Source organism: Pseudochaenichthys georgianus, chromosome 12, assembly GCF_902827115.2.
Source record: "Pseudochaenichthys georgianus chromosome 12, fPseGeo1.2, whole genome shotgun sequence".
Lineage (NCBI taxonomy): Eukaryota > Metazoa > Chordata > Actinopteri > Perciformes > Channichthyidae > Pseudochaenichthys > Pseudochaenichthys georgianus.
In genome coordinates this window covers 3,558,774-3,582,341 of record NC_047514.1, presented here as the reverse complement: position 1 = coordinate 3,582,341, position 23,568 = coordinate 3,558,774, and the positions used below count along the sequence as shown (strand labels likewise).

The following is a 23,568-nucleotide window of genomic DNA, read 5'->3' as shown; positions in this document are numbered from 1 at the left end:
ACACACACACACACACACACACACACACACACACACACACACACACACAATTTCAGAATCAAACAATGATAGCACTCATAATAACGTAACACAATCAGAGGAGGAGGGGAAATTAGAGGAATAAGAAAGGCCCCGGGTCTTTTCACTCCGTTGGGAAGGTTCCTAAGCTAAATGGACTATTGGACCACAACCCCGGATTGTGGCTGTTTCTCGCTTCTCTGGGGTTGCGTCCGAATAGTCCATTTTAAATAAAAAATAATCGTTTTGGTTATTTTTTTTATTTTTATAATTGTTTTCAGCATAGTCTCTTTTCCACACTCCAGTCCAGTTAGTGGCGGTATTGCACCTACAAGTTGGTTTGCCAACTGCCAAAAAACACCAAGGAAGAAGAAGAAGACAAACTGAGAGAAGAAGAACCCAGGTGGCGTCTCGTCGCGAGGTCCTCTCTCTTTCTCTCTCTGTGTTCCTGAGACATTGTGTGAGCTCCAGCACTACTGATACATAATCTGTGCGTTTGGATAATCCTCCGAATGGACTGTGTGCTCTTTTTTCTGGAGCGTTTACCTCGGACTATAGGAGCTAGTTTAGCATGCTAGGTGGAAACACGTTGGCAACACTAGTCAGATTGTGAGTTTGATGGAGAGAAATAAACAGTGTGTTTAACGGAGTTTGCAGGAAAAGGTGATCTAGTAAACATGAGTAAAGTCCAAATGCTGCTTTCGTTGAAGAAGCTGCTACTCACTCCTGCTGGTGAAGAGGTATTTGCTCTGTTTGAAAAAACCATGGCAGAGTACGAGGAGGAGCTGTCTCGTTCAAAAGAGGAGAACAAGAGACTCCAGAAACTACTGGACGCTGTTTTACAGCCTCAGCTTCGGATACACAGAGCAGGTCTGTTTCCTTTACTCTTAATCAACACTTTAAACCAGGCCAAACTACTACTATTTTGAATCGGCCCTCAGCTAATTCAAAAAGTATAATGAAATATGGCCCACAAATTAAACTTGTGCTCTTCTCATATTGTAAATCTTAAATATATATGTACAAATATATTACACAGTATTCATGTGTGTAAGCCCACTTTTAAAATAAATTCCGTCAATTCATGTTAACCCTTAACAAATCGTTGTTGATATAAATAAACCTAATAACTTATTTACATAACAAGCTTGAAATAGACCCTTCATATTTAATGTTATTATAATCACTCTGAGACTTCTGTTTTTAAGGGATGAGCTCAGTGGCGTAGCCAGGAATTATTGTGTGGGTGGGCCTGGAGAAATGTAGGTGGGCCAGGGGGAGACATATTAAGCGTGGGGTCTGAGCTGAAACTTCATTAATGATTGTGTAATGCACTAATAGAACATAAGCATAAATTAGCAGTGAAAACAAAAAACATAGGCATGGCGGCCTCAGAATGTGTGTAAAACTGACATCCACATAGGGATGGGTATCATTAAGGCTTTAACGGCTACTTTTATCGATAGCGCTTATGCTTATGCTCCAGATTCAGTACCAACCACATCATAAAGTACGCGGACGATACAACAGTGGTGGGACTCATCAGGGACAACAACGAACAGGCCTACAGGGAGGAGGTGAAACATCTGACAGACTGGTGTAACACCGACAACCTGATCCTGAATGTCGATAAAACAAAAGAGATTATTGTCGACTTCAGGAACAAAAAGCACTGTCACCCACCACTCCACATCAACGGCACAGCAGTGAAGACTACAGACAGCACCAAGTTCCTGGGGCTGCATATCACAAGCAGTCTGACCTGGTCCACTCACACTACATCACTATTTAAGATGGCACAGTAGCGCCTACACTTCCTGCACAGCTCCCCCCTCCCATCCTCACCACGTTCTACAGAGGAACCTAGAGAGCGTGCTGACCAGCGGAATCTTCATCTGGTCGAGAGACTGCAACGCCAAAGACTGGAAGTCTCTGCAGAGAGTGGTCAGGACAGCAGAGAAGATCATCGGAGTTTCTCTCCCTCCCATCAGAGACACCGCTCAGAAACGCTCCCTGACAAAAGCCCAGAACATTTTGAAAGACCCCACTCATCCTCACCATGCTCTGTTCTCCCTGCTGCCCTCCGGCAAGAGGTTCCGCAGCATTAAGAGCAGAACAGCAGATTCTGTAATGGCTTTTTCCCCAAGCCATCAGACTGCTGAACAGCAAGTAGACCAGTAACATAAAGATTACATTATTATGTAAAGAGCACATATTTGTTATATAGTATGTCTATTTTATTTATATGTATAGTAAGTCTTTATATTTTAAATGCACACTTTATCTTTAATTTTATCAGCACCACGTCACTATTATTTATTTATATGTACAATTTTAGCAAGTTTTTATATTGTCCTGTTCCTGCAGCCAGTACAACGAAATTTGGTTTTAATAGTACACTCTGTGTCTCGTTGAAATGACAATAAAGTATGTCTATGTCTTATCGATCCGGTCCTTTAACATTACTTTTATCGGTTATTTTGGAGAAAAAATAAGGTAAACTAACTAAACAAATTGTGAACAAAACTAACATTGCTTTTTATTTAAATTAAATAATATTTCACATCAAAAGAAACAACAATGTTTTAACAAATCGTATTAAATAATGTGATGACAGAACTGTAAACAGAATAGCTGAAACTTTAACAAAATAAATAACTCAGTTACCTCTAATTATTAACCCATGTTTGTATAATGTAGTTAACTCTGTGTGTTGCTGCTAGCATGCATAACACCTGACGTGGAAACGTTACTCGTGGATGGAGCTACAGAGCTACTAAAGACAGTCCAACCCGGTGCATTCCTCCGTCTGAATGTGGAGCACTTTTGCTAAATGTTTAGACACATTGCTCGTGTTACCGCCCTTACATGCTAAACTCTTATTCCACTTTTGGTAACGAGTATTGTCCCCATCGACACGGCTATAGTTTAACCACACCTTGGAGCGCGTTCTCTCCGCCATCTCCTCCGTGTGTGTGTGTGTGTTGCTGCATGTAGCAGCTGCGTGTGTGTAAACTGCCCCGCCCCCTCGCACACAGACGGGGGATAGATCTCTTAAACGGAGTTGGCGACACTTAAACTGCAATGTAATGTTTGTGTAGCAATAATACATACAACATATATCGGGGGCACAGGTTGTTTATCCTTGACAGTCACACAGTGGGCACACACTGAGTGTTTTCATATTCAGCAAATGTGAACACGCTAAACTGCAGACCTCAAGAAGAAATAATACTTTCATTCACTCACGGCAAAAGTTACTTTACTTACTATACAAACTCACGGTAAAAAATGCACTCCCTATTCCATTGTCATGAAGGTGGAATCTAACTATATCCAGAATACGTTTTATTGGATCCAGGCTAGAAACATGTTTATTTCTGCTGTAAAGTTGGGCATTTTAACATGGGGGGTCTATGGGAATTGCTCCTTTTTGCATCCATCCCCTGTCGGCCACTAGATGAACTGCAGTTTGTGACACTTCCTTCTGGGCTTCCCGGTTCTGCGCTATGAAGCGCTGATTGGCTGTGGGTGGGCCAGACGTGCATGTGGGTGGGCCCAGGCCCACCCGGGCCCACCCACAGCTACGCCGCTGGATGAGCTACCAACAAGATAAATGAAACCCTATTGAGCTGTGATGTAGGCTGTTTTTTTCTTAAAGGTCACATGTCATGGTCCTTTCTACTGATCATAATACCATTGTTGAGGGATATTACAATAGAAAAATACTGTGCAATTTTCCAAACTCACATTGTTTCGCATACAGCATCTCTGTAAACTACGTGTATTCACTCTCTCCACTAAACGAGATGGGTCTGGCTGCAGACCGCAGCAAGGAGGCGGATCGTATAGGGGCGTTTCCTAACTTTTTTTATCCAATAGCAACTTACTTAAGGGTTTCCAGCTGCTTTTATAAATCCTCGCAGAAGAAGTCATTCGTTCTAGTGATGGGAATGCCGGCTCTTCTTGGTGAGCCGGATCATTTGGCTCGGCTCACCAAGAAGAGCCGGCTCTTTCGGCTCCCAAAGGGCTCTTCAGTTTACCACATATTATACCTTTTAATTAAATCAAATGTAGCCTGGGTTTGACTAATGAATGATGTATATGTGTACACATATATCACTTAAATTAGTCAATACATCCTTTGTACTAAGTATTCAAAAGTAAAAATTACATTTTAATATAATTATTTGTGCCAATTGTTTCATTGCATTTACAGACCCGTGTAACTCTCTGATACCACCCAATGAATGCATTGACTTGCTTGTAGACCACGCTACACAAAACAGATAGCAACACCTATAAAAACTATTTTAAAAAAGGGGCTACTGTATCAACCTAGTATAAAAGTATATAAAATAGTTTCTTTCTCCCTGCAGGATATGGGAGCGTGCTTTGAGATCAGCTGCTAGGCTGCAGCGGGGGGAGAAGAGGGGGACAAAAAGAGATCTCCGTCCTCCGTGTATTTAACTTCTTCATAGAAGTAAGAAGAGAAGGTAATGGGGGCAGAAACCCTCCTTTTTAACGCAGCGTCCAGACATAGACATCAAAACGCGCGACCATATTCAGTTGCCAGTTTACTTTGGCATTAGGGCAGGGATTCTAGATACTTTTCCAAGTTTGACATAATGAATTGTGCTACTTTTAGAAGCAAGCAACGATGTTTTCAAATCTGTAATCAAAAAAGCTCCTCAAAAACATTATAGAAGCTGTTCCTGCCGCTGTTACGTTAGTTCAAACAGTAACAACGGACTACTTAGTTTCTTAGCGGATTGCATGTCAATTTAAATCAATACATAAAACTATTTTTTAAATCAATAACATCTTTTTCTAATCCATAAAAGCATTTAAATTATTATTGGGAGTCATGTCGTTACTTTGTTGAGAATGTGGCCATGTGTAATAAGCGGGATAATGTCCACATTGCACATTGCATAATGTGCCTTCATGCCGATCTAGATCCCTCCGCAAAAACAAAACAAAAAACGGCTCGTTCGCGGGCGAGAGCCGGCTCCCGTCGTTCACTATAGGATCCGCCCCTATACGATCCGCCCCTATACGATCCACCTCCTTGCTGCGGTCTGCAGCCAGAATCTATTGCACTAAACGGCTCGTTGGAGCTCTTGCCCCCCTCCCTGTGAGCCCAGTGTGCTCCGATTGACCAATCCACAGACTTCCTCACACACACACACGCAGCTCAGCTGATGTCTCCTCCGGGCTGCTGCTGATAACAGACAGTTGCGATCGCGGCGAAATTCTCTCTGCAGACCCATTCTCACAGCGTTTATCAACCTTTTTCTTCTCAATATCAAGCCACACTTATTGTTTTTACTTCGGCTGAGACTTTGTGTGTGCTCGGGGTGATTCACAACGTCCGATTGTTTCACGTTGTGAATCGCGCTGAGCTCCGTGGAGGTGTGATTTCCTTGTTTGGCGATACACAGCGAAACACAGCCAAACTCACCCTGAGCACACACACAGTCTCAGCCGAAGTAAAAACAATAAGTGTGGCTTGATATTGAGAAGAAAAAGGTTGATAAACGCTGTGAGAATGGGTCTGCAGAGAGAATTTCGCCGCGATCCCGACTGTCTGTTATCAGCAGCAGCCCGGAGGAGACATCAGCTGAGCTGCGTGTGTGTGTGAGGAAGTCCGTGGATTGGTCAATTTGGACCAATCAGCGGGGGCTTAACGTAACGGCTCCGCGGACTTAACGTAACGGCTCCACGGATTGGTCCATTTCGTTCCGGTTACAACATGACGTCCTGATGTACCCGGAAGAATCAAATGGATGATGACATTTCACCAACGAGGCGTTTTGGGGAGTTCTTCTCTGTTAGAGTTGTACTCGCTACAGGGTGTACTTTGAGGGTTTTGACTCTGCACACCGGTTACATGCATAAAAAGCTAAACACACAAGGTGACGGGTAATAACCGGAAAAGTATGACATGTCACCTTTAAATGTTCCATGACATGCTTTTCCGGTTATTAACCGTCACCTTGTGTGTTTAGCTTTTTATGCATTTAAATGGTCTGCAAAGTCACAAACCCTCAAAGTACACCCTGTAGCGAGTACAACTCTAATACCGAAAATACCTATCTATGCTAACCCAGAACGCCTCGTTGGAGATTTCTCTTTTTCCATTGTTTTCTTCCTGAGTATGGTGACGTAACCATGCCCAAATGGACCAATCCGTGGAGCTCCTCATACACCAGGATCCCTTGGCGTCACTATCAAACGCAGTGAGGGGACCTTTAGCGTCGATTTTCTACTATCAGGCAGTCCTATTGACTTGCATAGAGCTCCCTGAACGTTGGTAATAGACGAGTTGGTATCGCGGAGAAACACTCACTCAGCCTTATCTTTTATCAGGCTGTGAGTGTGTGGCGAACTGTGTGGTAAACAATTTGAGTTTACGTGTGTGCTCAGGCTGAGTTCCGCGCTGTCTCGCAGACCCCACGCAGCAACCAGGAAACAACACCAGCTCACACTGTCCGCTCCTCGAGCCTTAAAGGGCGCCCCGCAAGTCCCCGCCAACACGGCACCCAGGCCCCATGCACGCATTCTCATCGTTTGTGTTGCTAACAAACGCCATTTGTAACACCTAAACACTGTTGTTCCGCTGGTAACCGGTGGTGGACTCATCAGAACAGAGTGGGCGAGCTGACCAATCGGAGCACAATGGGCTCATAGGGAGGGAGGGGGGGGGTGGGCAGGAGCTCCAACAAGCCGTTTAGGACAGAGTGAATACACATAGGCCTGTCGCTAGTGCTGCGTACCGGTACGCCGAACCGGTACTGGACTTGTAAAAAGTTTCGGTTCAAGTCCGGTTAAAACCGGAACGTCGGGAACCGGTACTTGGACTCACAAAAAAAACTAGCACTTACGTATATTCTGGTGTCTGTGGTTATTTAAACAATTCCCTGATAAACGTTATTCAGCGTCAATAAATGAGTGCTAATCCCAGTGTGCCTCAGTTTACAACATCACATGTCATTTCACCTTCGATTCACGGTTTGAAAACGTAGCACTTTCGCCACATGCTAATGCTAACCGGAAGTGAATAATTATTTAGAATAAAACGGATTTAAATTAAATAGTGTATTTATTCAAAATTACGCCATATCAACATTGATTTTAATTTCTAACAGTATGTATGTACATCACTATGTATGTAGTATGTACTGTATAATGTACACAAGTAGAGTTGTAGTAAAATACATGGTTACAGTACACTCTGACTGTACAGTCACTACAGTGTCTACTGTATAGTAGGTGTGTAACAGTGTAGTCGTATAGTCTACTCTACACTCTACCTTTCAGCAACGTTTTAGGGATTAGGCTCAGTCAGCTCAGGGACTGTTTGGTTACTTTAGTTTGATACATGTTTGAACTTTGTAGTAGTTCACTGTAGTTGCTGTCATAAGTCATTTGTAGACTAAGTGGCAAAAAAAAAAAAAAGTTTTACATTTGTACTTTGTAGAGAAATGTAGACAAGTTGGAAGGGAGCACAATACACCTGATGAGTTTGAATTTGAGTTGATTATGAGTTAATTTTCAATTGATAATAGCTCACAATAAGTTCACTTTAGTTACTCACACAACTTGACACAAGCCATGGGTTCAGGTCCGGACTTATAAGTCCGGACCTGACCCTGAACCTCTGACATGAGTCCGGACCTGAACCTGAATGTGAGTCCAGGGTACGCAGCACTACCTGTCGCGATAATCAATAAATTGACTTATCGTACGATAAATAAAAATGGACTCGATAACTTTTCTAAGCTCAATAAATGTCCGTTTACATAAGTGTTTGTTTACATAAGTGTTTGTTTAAATAAGGATGTAACCAGAATTTTAGCCCGGCGTGCTGTGAGGGGTGGGGCTCACACACAGCCAAGTCAGGAAACAGTGTAGCAGCCAAATTAATAATATAGAGACAAGCAGGAGACAACGTGTGACTTACTCGACGGGAATTTTTAAGTTAAATGGAATTGGTTGCAAAACCTAATACCACATCTCTGGTGTGGGAATATTTTGGATTTAAACCAAATTAACGAGGCGAACCTACGGACTTGAAAGAGCCGGGGCTTGTGTCGCATTAGTTTAAAAAGGTAGCAACAAAAGCTAGCAATACGAACCAACCTTAAACTGCATCTGAAACACAACCACCCCATTCAGTTTTCCCAGCTGGGAGCAAACACGGCAGCTGGAGATGGAGAGCCCCCGTCTTCCCGACAGTTTACAATCAAAGATGCATTTGCCCGACAATGCAAACATGTTGGTGTTCCTTGCTCGAAATCTTTGAAATACAGACTTGGATATGACCTGTTGAGGCATCTGGGTCTTTGTATGGACAGTGGACTGTACACATGACTGCTATTTAAGGAGTTTTTTTTTGCTTGTGAGACAATGTGTGCTCATATTTATTTTATATATATATTAGGGATGGGAACGATTAATCGAATATTCTAAATTATTCAGGTATTCGAATAATTATTCGAATATGAGTTATTCATTTTTTTATTTTTTTGGGAGGAATGCCTAAGTTGATTACATATTATCTAATTGAATAATTCAATGTATACGACAGTGCAATAGCTAAATGTGTTAGGTGACGTCTAAAGGTTGTGTTTTGCTCCGCTCACCGGTCCCTCACAGCGGGCAGAGCTGCAGTGCTGATCTCTCGCGTTCGGTTATACTTCACTCGCGTTTATGTCCAAATCCATCAGATCTAGCCAGTTCCAGCTAATGATATGGCTGCTGCCCCTCCCTACACGCAGATCACGCAGACTCAAACCTCATCTTATGCCCAAATGTGCTCCGCAGCCGTTGGCGAGGTTCAGGCGCTAACAGTTCATGAGCGTGCTCCCCCCCCTCTGTCAAAACTCGTGACACATGGCCAGCCTAAACAACAATAAGCGCTGCTTGGCAACCGTGGGTGGCGGCAAAGTACATAGACATTTTGACAGGAGAGATTTAGTTGTTGCCGGTATTCAACATATTTTACCAGTCATAGTCCGGTAAATATTTACACTCTAAGAAGAGTCCTACACAACAGACATGGCGTCAAAAAGGAGTATTGTGTGGAAATATTTCGACCAGGTTAGTGAGTGCGGTGTAGAGGTCAAACTATGCCAAATTAAACTTATATACATACTATACCTTGCTATACCCGCAACCTCCGTTCCAGCTGAGAGGGTCTTCTCTACAGCTGGCCTGATTGTGAATCGACTCCGCACATGAAAGCTGTAGGCCTATAGCTGTCAAACTGTGATCACCAGTTCAATACATTTGACTAATTTGACTTGGTTTCTATACTTATTTGTATTTACTTTTTAATTAAAAAAAAATGTAACCAATTTTTTTTTTATAGGATATGTACATTTCGGTTAACCGTTTTTTGGGGGGTCGAATATTCGAATATACATTTGCTTTCAAATACATTTGCTTTCAAATTCCCATCCCTAATATATATATATATATATTTATATTATAACTTAGTACTTTTAACGTATGTAAGATATGCAACACTAAGCTGTCTGTGGCTCTTTCCTGCTGTTACGCTGCAAATTTCCCCTCTGTGGGACTAATAACGGGATTCTGATTCTGATCTTCCTTAGCAACCTTCATTATAGTTATTTTCAGTGGTCTGTACTACTGTTTTAACAACGTGTCACGTGTTAAGAATTTACAATCAGAATCAAGTATTCAACTAAGCCTTGTAATAAAAGTTGTTTAGCCTTATGCTATACCACTTTGCCCTTCACTGGATGTATAATGAGCTGCACTAGCCATTGAAAAACATATGCCAAAAGCATCTTCTTCTTGTTTTCTTCTTCTTCTTCATTTTTTGTTTAAGGGCGGCTGGCAAACAGCTTTTAGGCGCAATACCGGACCCTGGATTATATATAGTTTAGTGGATACTTCCTTGAATGATAGACTTTTTCCCCACTCGAAAAAAAAAAAAAGGCGTATACGTCGTGTGACTGCATGCACCAAACCGTGACGTCTGAACCGTGAGGGTACGGATACCGTTACACCCCTAGTAATTAATATGTACTATATTACATTTTGGAACTAACTTTCCCAATAGGTGGGACTAAGAAAAGATAATATTAAAGTATAAAAACAAAGGCATTAATTAGGGCTGCAAAATGTCTCCCATTTTAATGGTGATTAGATTTTTAAATGCTAACACTTAACCGTTTTTTCTGACGCTGTGTTTCCTGTTTCCTGCAGACGTCCAGCAGCTGGTGGTGGTTAAAGAAGAGGTTCTCCCTGACCAGCAGGAGTGGAGCACCAGTCTGGACCAGGAGGACCCAGAGCCCCCCCCACACATTAAGCAGGAACAGGAGGAATGCAGGATCAGTCAGGAGGGAGAGCAGCTTCAGGAGTTGGAGGAGGCTGATATCATCAAGTCCACTTTCACTCCTGACCCTGTGAAGAGTGAAGATGATAAAGAGAAACCTCAGTCCTCACAGCCTCATCAAAGACAAACTGAACAAATGGAAACAGAAGCTGATGGAGATGACTGTCGAGGACCAGAACCAGCCAGGAACTCGGATCCAGAGAGCAGTTTACAACCAAAGACTGAGGACGACACTGGAGACTCTTCTGAACCTGACACTGAAGACAGTGCTGATTGGAAGGAGACAGAGAACCTGCATCAGGCTCAAACTCACTGAAAGATAGACATGAAAGAAACCATTCAGCTGCTCAGTCTGTAAGAAAGCTTTTTCACGGAGTGGAAATTTAAAGAGACACATGATAATCCACACAGGAGAGAAACCCTTTAGCTGCTCAGTTTTGTAATAAAGCTTTTTTCACAGAATATAGATTTAAAGACACACATGAGAGTCCACACAGGAGAGAAACCCTTTAGCTGCTCAGTCTGTAAGAAAGCTTTTTCACAGAATATACATTTTAAGGCACACATGAGAATCCACACAGGAGAGAAACCCTTTTGCTGCTCAATTTGTACCAAACATTTTGCAGTGAGTGCAAGTTTAAAAAAACACATGAGAATCCACACAGGAGAGAAACCACACAACTGCTCAGTCTGTAAGAAAGCTTTTTCACAGAGTGGAAGTTTAAAGGCACACATGAGAGTCCACACAGGAGAGAAATCACACAGCTGCTCAGTTTGTAAGAAAGCTTTTTCACAGAGTGGAAGTTTAAAGGACCACATGAGAGTCCACACAGGAGAGGAAATATACAGCTGCAATGTTTGCAACAAAAGATTTAAATGGCGTAATCGTTTCAATAGACACAAGTGTGTTGGTCGTCAGTCCTCACAGGTTAATGAAATTCAAACTGAGGATAACTAAGAGGCAGAACCTCCAATCAGCAGCTCAGCTGAACACATGGAAACAGAAGCTGATGGAGAGGACAATGAATAAGTCTTATGGCAGTTCACACATGAGAAAAATCGGCCTGACTGGATTAACATTGTTGCACAACATTCATATAAGACTTAAATGAACTCTATCTTTATCAACATAAGTGGACAATATGTTTAATGTTTTTGTCATACTGATTGTCTGAATACGTTAACCACTGACTGTTGATGAACCCTTTTTATTGAGGGCTCCAAGTTTCCATTTACAGATAAAGGATGATTTGATGTATTGTTCTTTATTTCTAAATATTTTTGTATAATTGCTATCCTGTTAATGAGTCCTCTTTTACATAAATATACCTGTTATCTGATTGTTTTTGCTTCTGTAACTGTAAGGGAACAGATTTGCCTATTTTGTATCCTGATAATAATAATAATAATAATTCCTTATATTTATTATAGCGCTTTTCCAGATGATCAAAGCGCTTCACAAATACTTATTACACATACATGCAATGGTCATGTACTGTGGACAATACCCACATGAGCAAGTTCAGGTGAAGTGTCTTGCCCAAGGACACAACGGCTTTACAGACGCAGCAGCGGCGGGTTTCACTCCTTGATCTGATGATCATTGCACAGTGCCACTGCGCCACACACCGTCCATCTTCACGCCTCGAAGTCATCGAGGCGCTTTTACAAGTACACATTAGTATCATACTGATGACCTAATGCCGTTACAAGTAATAAGTTAGAATAGAATATCTTTATTGTCATCAAACATCAGTGTAATGAAATTCAGTTGGCTTCTCACTGCAGTACATAAATAAGAACACATCCATAAAAGCAGTGATGAAGCAGAGATAGCGTTATATTTGGTGTTATATTTGATCAGGATTTATCCTTTAACGCCCACATAAAATCAATTTCAAGGACCGCCTACTTCCATCTACGTAACATTGCAAAAATCAGGCATATCTTGCCTCAAAACGATGCAGAGAAACTAGTCCATGCATTTGTTACTTCTAGGCTGGATTATTGTAACTCTTTATTATCAGGGAGTACCAAGAAGTCAATCAAGTCGCTTCAGCTGATTCAAAATGCTGCGGCTCGTGTACTAACCAGAGTTAGGAAAAGGGACCACATTACTCCTGTTCTGGCTGCCTTACACTGGCTCCCTATAGAACACAGGATAGAATTTAAAATTCTTCTTCTCGCCTACAAAGCCCTTAATGGGCAGGCGCCATCTTACCTTAAAGAACTCATTATACCCTACTGTCCTACTAGGGCATTGCGTTCCAAGAATGCAGGGTTGTTGGTTGTTCCTAGAATCTTTAAAAGTACAATGGGAGCCAGAGCCTTTTCTTATCAAGCTCCACATTTGTGGAATCAGCTTCCAGTTTGTGTTCGGGCGGCAGACACCCTATCCGTTTTTAAGAGTGCGCTTAAGACCTTCCTTTTTGATAAAGCTTATAGTTAGGGCTGATTAGATTCAGCCCCTAGTTTTGCTGATATAGGCTTAGTTTGTCGGGGGACATCTTACTTCTTTCCTTCTCTCTGTCTATACCTGTGTACTCTCATGTTCCGATTAACCCAGCTTCCCCAAATGTCTTTCTTTTTGGTGTCTATATACGCTGGGATCCGGAGTCATGGATGATCCTGCGGTCTGTGGTCCTGGATCATGGCTGTGGTCCTGGATCATCGGTCCTGGATGGATATCCTCGTGGATTCATCTTCCTATTATACACACATGCATTTCCAAACATTTGGACTACCTATGTTGCAAATGTATTATCTTTTCAATTTACACACGGCATCTATTGCACGTCTGTCCGTCCTGGGAGAGGGATCCCTCCTCTGTTGCTCTCCCTGAGGTTTCTCCCATTTTCCCTTTAAACTGGGTTTTCTTCGGAAGTTTTTCCTTGTACGATGTGAGGGTCTAAGGACAGAGGGTGTCGTATTGTCATACTGATATTCTGTACACACTGTGAAGACCACTGAGACAAATGTAACATTTGTGATATTGGGCTATATAAATAAACATTGATTGATTGATTGATTGATTGATTGATTGATTGATTGATTGATTGATTGAGATAGTAGCAATAATCAGGGTCATCACCAGAGATGGGGTCGTAATATATTACATATTACTTTTTTTTAAAGTAATATATTACACTACTTCGTTACTCTCTACATAAAGTAACTCGTTGCTTTACTCGTTACTATACTCGCTCCTTTACTCGCAGGGCCGGCCCGTCCCTCCCTACAGGCAGATCACGCAGACTGCTAAAGTTTCAAATGTTCTCTTTAGTTCAGTTTCCATTGTCGCATTAGACTGATCCAGATCTTGAATGTTTTCCTATCTGACCATGGCTGTCCTCTGTCTCCTGCTATCTGTATATTTTGCGTGTGTTCTCCTGCATCTTGGCCATGTGTCGCACTGGAACACACCGCAAAGACTTCAGCCGAGCACGTACGAACTGCGCATGCGTGAGTGGCAATAACTCTCCTTACCAGCAGGCGGCGGTAGTGTGTATTCGTCATTCAAAACAGGCAACAACCGGAAGACAGAGAAGAAGAACAGACGACGTGATATAAACAAACAACAATAGCATGTGCGTTAGCTTCACCTTAGCATGTGTTCTTTGCAGGTGCTTGTTGAGGTTTGACGTGGTGTTTACAGCAGTGGATAACAGCTTCTGGCCTGGACACAGTTTGCACCTCACCGTCACATTCCTGTCTATTCTTCGGACAAACTCAAAATAATGGGCATACCTCCACCCCTTGAAAGTTATCGCTGACTGTTGCTGTCTTTTTTTCTATAGTTAATACGTAGTTACTGAAATAGAGTCCTGCTGTTTTGTCAGGGCCTTTTCTTTAAATATAATTTTAAAATGTAGATACAGTAGCCCCCTTTTTTTTTTAAATGTCTATGCTTAAGTTTTTATAGGTGTTGCTATCTGCTTTGTGTAGCGTGGTTCTACAAGTCAGTGCATTCATTGGGTGGTATCAGAGAGTTACAAGGGTCGGTAAATGCAATGAAAACAATTGGTCACAGCAAATCATTTATATTAAACATGTAATTTTTACTTTTGAATACTACTTGGTATTAAGTAATGCAAAGGATATGAACATGCATGGACATCATTATTAGACTTAATGTTATCCTTCAACCAACCATGTTCCCAGCATTTTCCCATCAATCAGCTGACACACAAACACACACACACACACACACACACACGCACGCACGCACGCACACACACACACACACACACACACACACACACACACACACACACACACACACACACACACACACACACACACACACACACACACACACACACACACACACGAGGCAGATCTCCACTCACGGCGGGCTTTACCCAACTGTGTTTTTCTTCCACTGTTTGTTGTAAGCATGGGCACGGGAAGGGGGGTGCTGAGGGCGCTGCAGCACCCCCTAGCGGCAGGCAGGGGGTGCGGAGCTCCCCTGTCTGAATTATTATTTGACGGTTATTGCTGCTCCCGCTGTGCATAATCTGTGTAATATGCAGTGGCGTTTCTATATGTACAAAAGTGGTGGGGCACAAAAAACTCGGATGTCTATATATAAGCTTCTGCAGAGAGGTTCATGGCTGGTGAGGCACTGGCACTGACTCTTCAGGTTTACAAATATATTAAATCAAAATATAATATTATTTTCAAAAGCTTTTTTTGTCTGATGCTTCAATTACTTTTAAACAGACAGTTCAACAGAAGGATACCCAAACAAATAAATATTTAAATATTGAATTGAATTGAATTAAATATTGAATTGTTCTCTCTTAGTAAGATCCCATTTTCAATAAAATTGCAGTCTTACCTTGACTTGAAGATTAAGTCCATTTGCCTATCCTTCTGGACAAAAATCTATTACTTTTTTGTAAAAGTCCTCCTTATCTTCTTGTAGTTTCAAAAGTCTATCATAAATCTAATCTAATCAATAGATTTTTGATTCGAAAATGATAAAAGTAGGGTAGACATGTGGATATTATCCGGCTGAACATAAATACTCTGAGCATGCGCAGTGTAGTTTTTGCAGTCACCGTTCACTTAGACAGTCAGAGGGAGGGGCAGGATCAGGTTTTGTCCCACATGCAGTGGCGACTTGTCATTAGGGGCAGGTGGGGCACAGCCCCACCTAGTGTCAGCAGAAAGTATTAAAATAATGATTACAACAAAATGCAAAAAATAAATTAAAAAATATATAAAATATATTTTAAGATCATGTTTAATCATCTGATTCGTCTGTACATTGCTGTTTTAGTATGTGTTCTTCTAATTAGTGTGTGCCTATTGAGCTGTTTAGAGCCATGTGGGACAAAACCTGATCCTGCCCCTCCCTCTGACTGTCTAAGTGAACGGTGACTGCAAAAACTACACTGCGCATGCTCAGAGTATTTTCCTATTTAATGTGTGTGGCAAAAAATAATGACCATAGGGGCAAAGTGCTGCCATCCCCACCATACGTCATCTCACATAATTCAGAGCTAATTGGCTGTAAGTAAGTGTGCCGCGAAAAGTGTGGTGTGTGAAGAGGAGGAGAGAGAGCTGCAGTGAGGCGTCCTAAAACCAGGAAGTAAGCTGCGCATGGCTTCCCTCCACAAAAAAGCAACGAGATTTCTCCATAGGATTTTAGAAAATAGCTCAAAATAAGATCTGTGGGAAACGTAGCTGTTAGATAAATGTACGTTTTGTTCAGCCGGATAATAGCCACATGTCTACCCTACTTTTATCATTTTCGAATCAAACATCTATTGATTAGATTAGATTTATGATAGACTTTTGAAACTACAAGAAGATAAGGAGGACTTTTACAAAAAAGTAATAGAGATTTTTGTCCAGAAGGATAGGCAAATGGACTTAATCTTCAAGTCAAGGTAAGACTGCAATTTTATTGAAAATGGGATCTTACTAAGAGAGAACAATTCAATATTTAAATGATAAAATTACATTTTTTTGGGTATCCTTCTGTTGAACTGTCGGTTTAAAAGTAATTGAAGCATCAGACAAAAAAAGATTTTGAAAATAATATTATATTTTGATTTAATATATTTGTAAACCTGAAGAGTCAGTGCCTGTGCCTCACCAGCCATGAACCTCTCTGCAGAAGCTTATATAGACATCTGAGTTTTTTGTGCCCCACCACTTTTGTACATATAGAAACGCCACTGCCCACATGGCTCTAAACAGCTCAATAGGCACACACTGTAGACACTAATTAGAAGAACACATACTAAAACTGCAATGTACAGACGAATCAGATGATTAAACATGATCTTAAAATATATTTTATATATTTTTTAATTTATTTTTTGCATTTTGTTGTAATCATTATTTTAATACTTTCTTGTGGGGCTGTGTATAATATTTTGGCCTGCCCCGAATGTTTTTTCTGTAGCACCGGACAATTCTACCTCAATCATATAATACATTAACCGTGTTTGACGTGAACCTCATCAAGACACTCGAGAGGACGGCAGGACTGTAATTTCCCGTGTTCAGTGAATGCAACAGAGGCAAGACACCAGACCAATCAGAGAGTTCGGCTCTGTTTGTTTGTGTGTGTGTGTGTGTGTGTGTGTGTGTGTGTGTGTGTGTGTGTGTGTGTGTGTGTGTGTGTGTGTGTGTGTGTGTGTGTGTGTGTGTGTGTGTGTGTGTGTGTGTGTGTGTGTGTGTGTGTGTGTGTGCAGACATAACGCATTTAGTGTGTGTGAGAGAGGGCGAGAGAGAGGGAGAGGGGGACCGGTGCCAGCAGCAGTGACCGTGTTGTTAGCATCTGGTTAGCTAGCTGCACTAACGGACATACGGAGCTGTTTGTTCCACAACAAGCTGGAGGAGAGCTCTCCTCTCAGACTGAGAGACTCAGGTGACCTAAAGGACTATCTGAGTGTTTAGATAGTTAACTTTAGCCTAAGTTATCTCAGTGATTCTCAAACGGTTTGGTCACAAATTATTCAAAAGATTATTTCCGCGGTACACCTTCATATGACCATTATAGTTATAAAACAAATAAGAGAATAAAGGAAAAACAGTTATGAAATACTATATGGCAGTAAAACAAGAATACAGTTTGAAAGGGGAGTGATTTGTAAAATATCCATAAAGAAAAAGAACATCTGCTTACAGTTCTGTTTCATCTGGGTGTTGAGAGAGGTATCCATAGATCTCTTAATGTTGCTCTTAAGGTGCACCAGATTGATGCTTTTAACTTCAATATTTAAAAAAAAATCTTCCCGGGGGAGCATCCCCCCGGACCCCCCTAGAGGAAGTTTGATTGATTGATTGAAAAGTTTATTAACAGCTTGTATATTGGGTACAGTATAGTACAGCTCAAAAAATACAATTGTTAAGGGGATGCAGACCAGAGAAAGACTTTCGTCTTGTTTACATCAGGGTCCCCCATTTCCAATTCATCATATCATTTAAGACATATAAGACATATTTGATATACAGATGGCTTATTTACAATTTACATACAGGTGGTTTTTTACATACGGATGGCTTATTTACAATTTACATTTTAGATTTCGTTCTACATTCTAACCGGACATTTAAGACATACCAAGTCTACAGATATACAGTTAGTAACATAGTCTAAAATGCGAGTATATACATAGATGGGGGGGGAAGCTGTCCATTGTACGACCGGTTGAGATTTGTACCATAACCGGGGCAAGTTTTGCAATGCTGTCCCCCGAAGGTGCTCTTTAAGAGATGTTTTGAAGGTAAGTATAGTTTTACTTTCCTTTACAGTTGTGGGAAGAGCGTGAGATGAGGTGAGGTCCGCTCCCCACTCGTAAAAAATAGCACTTTACCCCCGCCTATATGCCGTGAGCTGATTATCGAGCCTTCATTGTAACAGTCGCGGGTGTACTGTGTGTTTGCGTGTGGGGATTGCTTTTGTGCGTGCTCTATAGTGCCCATAATAGTGTTCACTGGAGTCCAGCATCTCAGCACCCCCACTCAAAATACCTTCCCGCGCCTCTGGTTGTAAGACACAAGTATTTTCTTTTTAGAAGGGCCAGGGCCCAGAACCACATCCTCTCTCTCTTCTCCTCTTTCATTATCACCTCCTCCACCGGCAGCGCTGATTTCCCCACACGACTGAACAGGCTGACATGCCACACAAACAATGATGCTGCGCCCGCGGCCCACCAGAGAACACACACACACACACACACACACACACACACACACACACACACACACACACACACACACACACACACACACACACACACACACACACACACACACACACACACACACACACACACACACACACACACACACACACACACACACACACACACACACGTTCTCACTCCCATCCCGTCACATATTGACGGACGGTCAGGGCCCCTCCCCGTCGCTATATTACGTACAGGGTACCCCTTTCCCGTCATTTTCTACGGGCAGGGCGTCCCATAGACCTTCATTGCGGACACAGCGGACCCCTTGCCCGTCAGGCTTCTACGGGCAGGGCGTCCCATGGACCTTCATAATGCCTATGTTAAGGTTCATTTGGCCATTAAAATGCGTTTTGATCTCATTTTATGCGAGTAATGAGTTTTTATTTCTGATTATTTGTGCAGTACATGTACATGATGTTTAGTTTGCTAGTTATGACGAAGATTACTTCATGAATGTGTACACATTCATGGTTGCTAAGGTGGTTGCTATGGACGCTGCAACAGCTCCCAGACCACGTGATCAACAACAATGGCTGTCCTTCGTGTTATTCTCGGTGAAAATGCCTATTTTAAGGTTCATTTGGCCATTAAAATGCGTTTTGATGTCATTGTATGCGAGTAATGAGTTTTTATTTCTGATTATTTGTGCAGTACATGTACATGATGTTTAGTTTGCTAGTTATGACGAAGATTACCTTACGTCTGTGAGGAAAATACACGGGGCTCAGAGCCTCGTATTTTTAAAATCTTTTTTTCCTTCTAATTTATTATTCTTTTCAAAATAACACACTGTTATTTACTCACCAATAACACACAATTATCCTTGCTTTTATTTATTGGTTTAATTCCATAATCTCGGTCTTTTTTGGCGTTCGTCAGGAACTGAATTTAACAATAAAAATAACCGGAAACTGACGTGAGCATTTCGAGCGATTACCCAAGATTCTCAGCTACGCTGATTGGATGTTTTAGCCGCAATGCATGCTGGGGTTTGGTGTTTATATTAGATGAAATCCGGAAAACATTTGAAAAGACTAAAATAATACTTAATTCCGAGTGTTCTTGCTTTTCTCTTTGGAAGTCATCACATAACGGCATTGTAATACACGGTTCGGCTGCATTACATATTACAGATATGCCGTAGTTATTTATTTAGAGCGCCCTGATGAGAAGACCTTTGGAAAAACTGAAGAAATGCCGCCGAAACTGAATACTTGACGTGGATCATATATATATATCAACAATTAAAAAACTTCTCAATTTCTCTTCACACAATACGTCTCCTTGCAGTATCAACACTAATTCGGCTGACTTTTACATTTGATATAATTAATAGATAGGTTATATTTACACCATAACGGTGCACAGCTGATATAATAGGACTTGTAGTTTTTAAAGATATTACTGATTTGAATTGGATTGAATTTTGAATGTAAGAATGTAAATACTGAGTCTGAAATAGTATAGCAATATGCTGTAAAATTATGTGAAAGCATGAATAAAACTACAAATCTTCAGATGTTGTACATACAAGTGTCTGTGTGTACCTTGTGTGCCTAGTGGTTAAAGCACGTTATTGAGTACATATACTTTCATAGGGGGAAAGTAGAAGGTCTGTGATAGAAATATAGAATATAAAAAATCAAGAACATACTATAAGTGATCTCTTCAATAAAACAGTTTAGTGCAGGATGTACAAAGATATTAATAGGAGGAGGTGCAAAACAGAAAAACGAATTAACCTTTATTTAAACATTAAATAACAGATTACGGTCTTCTTTTAAATAAGAAAAAAACGTTGGGGGTATCTATCTACAGATAAATACAAAGTACTTAAGGTCTAATATATTGCTTTCCTGCAATGTTAACTATGTTGAAGCACTTATTTTAACTGATATTATACATATGGATTATACTCTTATGTATGTAGATAGAATAAGAAATGTGCAGAATATGACAGTTTAATGGTGGAGGTACACACATATTGATAGATGTCTTGTAATGCACTGTTGAGGGACCTGTGACCCAAGTTTTTCATTCATTTCATAACTACACCGTACGTTGTGTATGATATGTCAATACACCTTTAAAATCTTGAAATCTTGAAAGGGATGTGCAAAATAGCAATAATATATAGTCTTTAATTAACTATTAGTAGAGAATAACGAGTAATTAATATACTTTATTACTCGTTTCCATTAATGTCAATTGCAGATACATGTTTAGTCTTCTCAAGCACCAACTATCAAATATCTCTCCTGATTGTTGGCACTTGACAATCACCTTACCTGAATGTCACTCAGGTGTAACTAAAGTCTGATTTAAGGGTTGTTTATATTTCACATCATTAATCAGAATCTGCAAAGTAACTCAAATAAGTGTAGTGGAGTAAAAATACCAGGTTACCCTCTGAATTGTAGTGGAGTAGAATTACAAAGTATCAATGAGCGGTCATGTGGGTATATTAATGCTATATATTGATGCTGCGCATTATGGACAGCGATTTTCACCCATTTATTAATTATATGTTTTACATTTGATAACACCAATGTGTTTAATACTGGCAACTTCTAATTGTGGGAAAAACGAAAACGTTCAGTAGAGACGTCCCATAGAACATTTTGCGAAACACAATAGTGTAGTGTGTAGTTCTGGGGGGGCGTTCGATTCCAGTTTTGGATAGTCTGGCGTGGTTTCGTTCCATTTCAAACAGCTGTTTGACGCTGTAACCTTGGCGCACTGCCACTCCAACATCCAATCCCAGACCTTGAAGAGTAATCACGGGGACTGTAGTCCTAAACGATAGCTGGGGATTCTGGGTAGTGTAGTGTCTTTGGCAATCCTAAACTCAAACATTTTGACAATCGCAATGATGCTCGAAATGTCCCTTATAGGCCTACGTCTGTTTCCGGTTATTTTTATTTTGAAATTCAGGCTGCAGTCGGATAGTTTAAAAATCAGCTCCTAAATTCGAACCCTATCGTCTATTCCTTGACCTCTGAGTGAAATGTCACGGGGTTAAGGGATAGTGGATAGGAGAATTAAAAAGGACTTAGGAGAAGAGACTGTGGCACTTTAGAGAATCCGAATGCACTTTCACTATCCGACGTGTTTATGATGCAGCCGCGGACGTCATTGTGTGCGTCTGCTGCTGTGGGGAAACTATGGAAACCACAGTTTTCTATACAGCGGACTACAACATGGATGTTTAATAAGAACGAGGGACGACTGTAAACTCATCTAGAGATTCTGCACCGTGCTCTGATGCTGCTGCTTTGCTTTATGAACGTGGACAACAGAGAAACATATTCTTCAGGACCAAAGTTGGAATTGAAATAAAAAAGGAAAGTGAAACTTATGCTCGTCACCCTCTCCCTCCGGTCCACATTAATACCAATGATCCCAATACGTATGATTGTATGAACTAAAGATCTTAAAATCAATACAGATGTATTTATTATAAACGTTAGTCCTTAACATCTATCACTGTGTATATCACCATTCAAACATCTTTTAAAAGTTGAACAAACTCCACACAGCTCAGTGAAGACTGAAATGTTGACTTTATTTGATCATTTCAGTAAAAACTAACGTTCATATTTCTCTCTTTGATTATAATACTGATGAACGTTCAAAACAAAGCACTTTGGCAACTTACCACCTATGTTTTAAAAAGCTTAATAAGCACCGTAACTTTCATGATATCATTTCTCGGTCATAATCGGTTGTTTCCGTGAACGGCCGACTGTTGAGTGACGGCAAATGCTGCGGCTGCAAGGCATTGTGGGGCAGCATTTTCGCTTCTCCTGTCAGTTAGGGAGGTCCAGTGGTTCCTAAGCTAAAGGAGGCTATAAAGGAAGTTTGAAACCTCCTTTCCTATCATTCTCATCATTCTAGAGAATTCGAACGGCACTTATCATGGCTGCCACTGAGGGACTTCCGGGTCATTTCACTCCTTTAGGAAGGTTCCTAAGCTAAATGGACTATTCGACTTCAGCCTCAGTTCCTGACGGACACCAACAAAGACCGAGATTATGGAATTAAACCAATAAATAAAAGCAAGGATAATTGTGTGTTATTGGTGAGTAAATAACAGTGTGTTATTTTGAAAAGAATAATAAATTAGAAGGAAAAAAAGATTTTAAAAATACGAGGCTCTGAGCCCCGTGTATTTTCCTCACAGACGTAAGGTAATCTTTGTCATAACTAGCAAACTAAACATCATGTACATGTACTGCACAAATAATCAGAAATAAAAACTCATTACTCGCATACAATGACATCAAAACGCATTTTAATGGCCAAATGAACCTTAAAATAGGCATTTTCACCGAGAATAACACGAAGGACAGCCATTGTTGTTGATCACGTGGTCTGGGAGCTGTTGCAGCGTCCATAGCAACCACCTTAGCAACCATGAATGTGTACACATTCATGAAGTAATCTTCGTCATAACTAGCAAACTAAACATCATGTACATGTACTGCACAAATAATCAGAAATAAAAACTCATTACTCGCATAAAATGAGATCAAAACGCATTTTAAAGCCAAATGAACCTTAAAATAGGCATTATGAAGGTCCATGGGACGCCCTGCCCGTAGAAGCCTGACGGGCAAGGGGTCCGCTGTGTCCGCAATGAAGGTCTATGGGACGCCCTGCCCGTAGAAAATGACGGGAAAGGGGTACCCTGTACGTAATATAGCGACGGGGAGGGGCCCTGACCGTCCGTCAATATGTGACGGGATGAGAGTGAGAACGTGTTGCACACACACACACACACACACACACACACACACACACACACACACACACACACACACACACACACACACACACACACACACACACACACACACACACACACACACACACACACACACACACACACACACACACACACACACACACACACACACACACACACACACACACACACACACACACACACACACACACACACAC

The 23,568-nt window shown here is 41.1% G+C and overlaps 1 protein-coding gene across 1 annotated transcript; it reads left to right on the top strand.

Moving 5' to 3' along the window:
* The first annotated feature begins 416 nt into the window (after positions 1 to 416).
* Positions 417 to 10,815, top strand: LOC139434895 (uncharacterized). Its single transcript, XM_071204944.1, has 2 exons — positions 417 to 888; positions 10,261 to 10,815. The coding sequence occupies exons 1-2, from the start codon at positions 696 to 698 to the stop codon at positions 10,704 to 10,706; spliced, it is 639 nt and encodes a 212-aa protein (XP_071061045.1). The 5' UTR covers positions 417 to 695; the 3' UTR covers positions 10,707 to 10,815.
* The last annotated feature ends 12,753 nt before the right edge of the window (positions 10,816 to 23,568 follow it).

Bases quoted from the DNA above. Each gene is read 5' to 3' on its own strand.
- LOC139434895 (XM_071204944.1), top strand. From the start codon at position 696: ATGAGTAAAGTCCAAATGCTGCTTTCGTTGAAGAAGCTGCTACTCACT. The intron at 889-10,260 runs GTCTGTTTCCTT...TGTTTCCTGCAG, and splicing joins GCTTCGGATACACAGAGCAG to ACGTCCAGCAGCTGGTGGTG.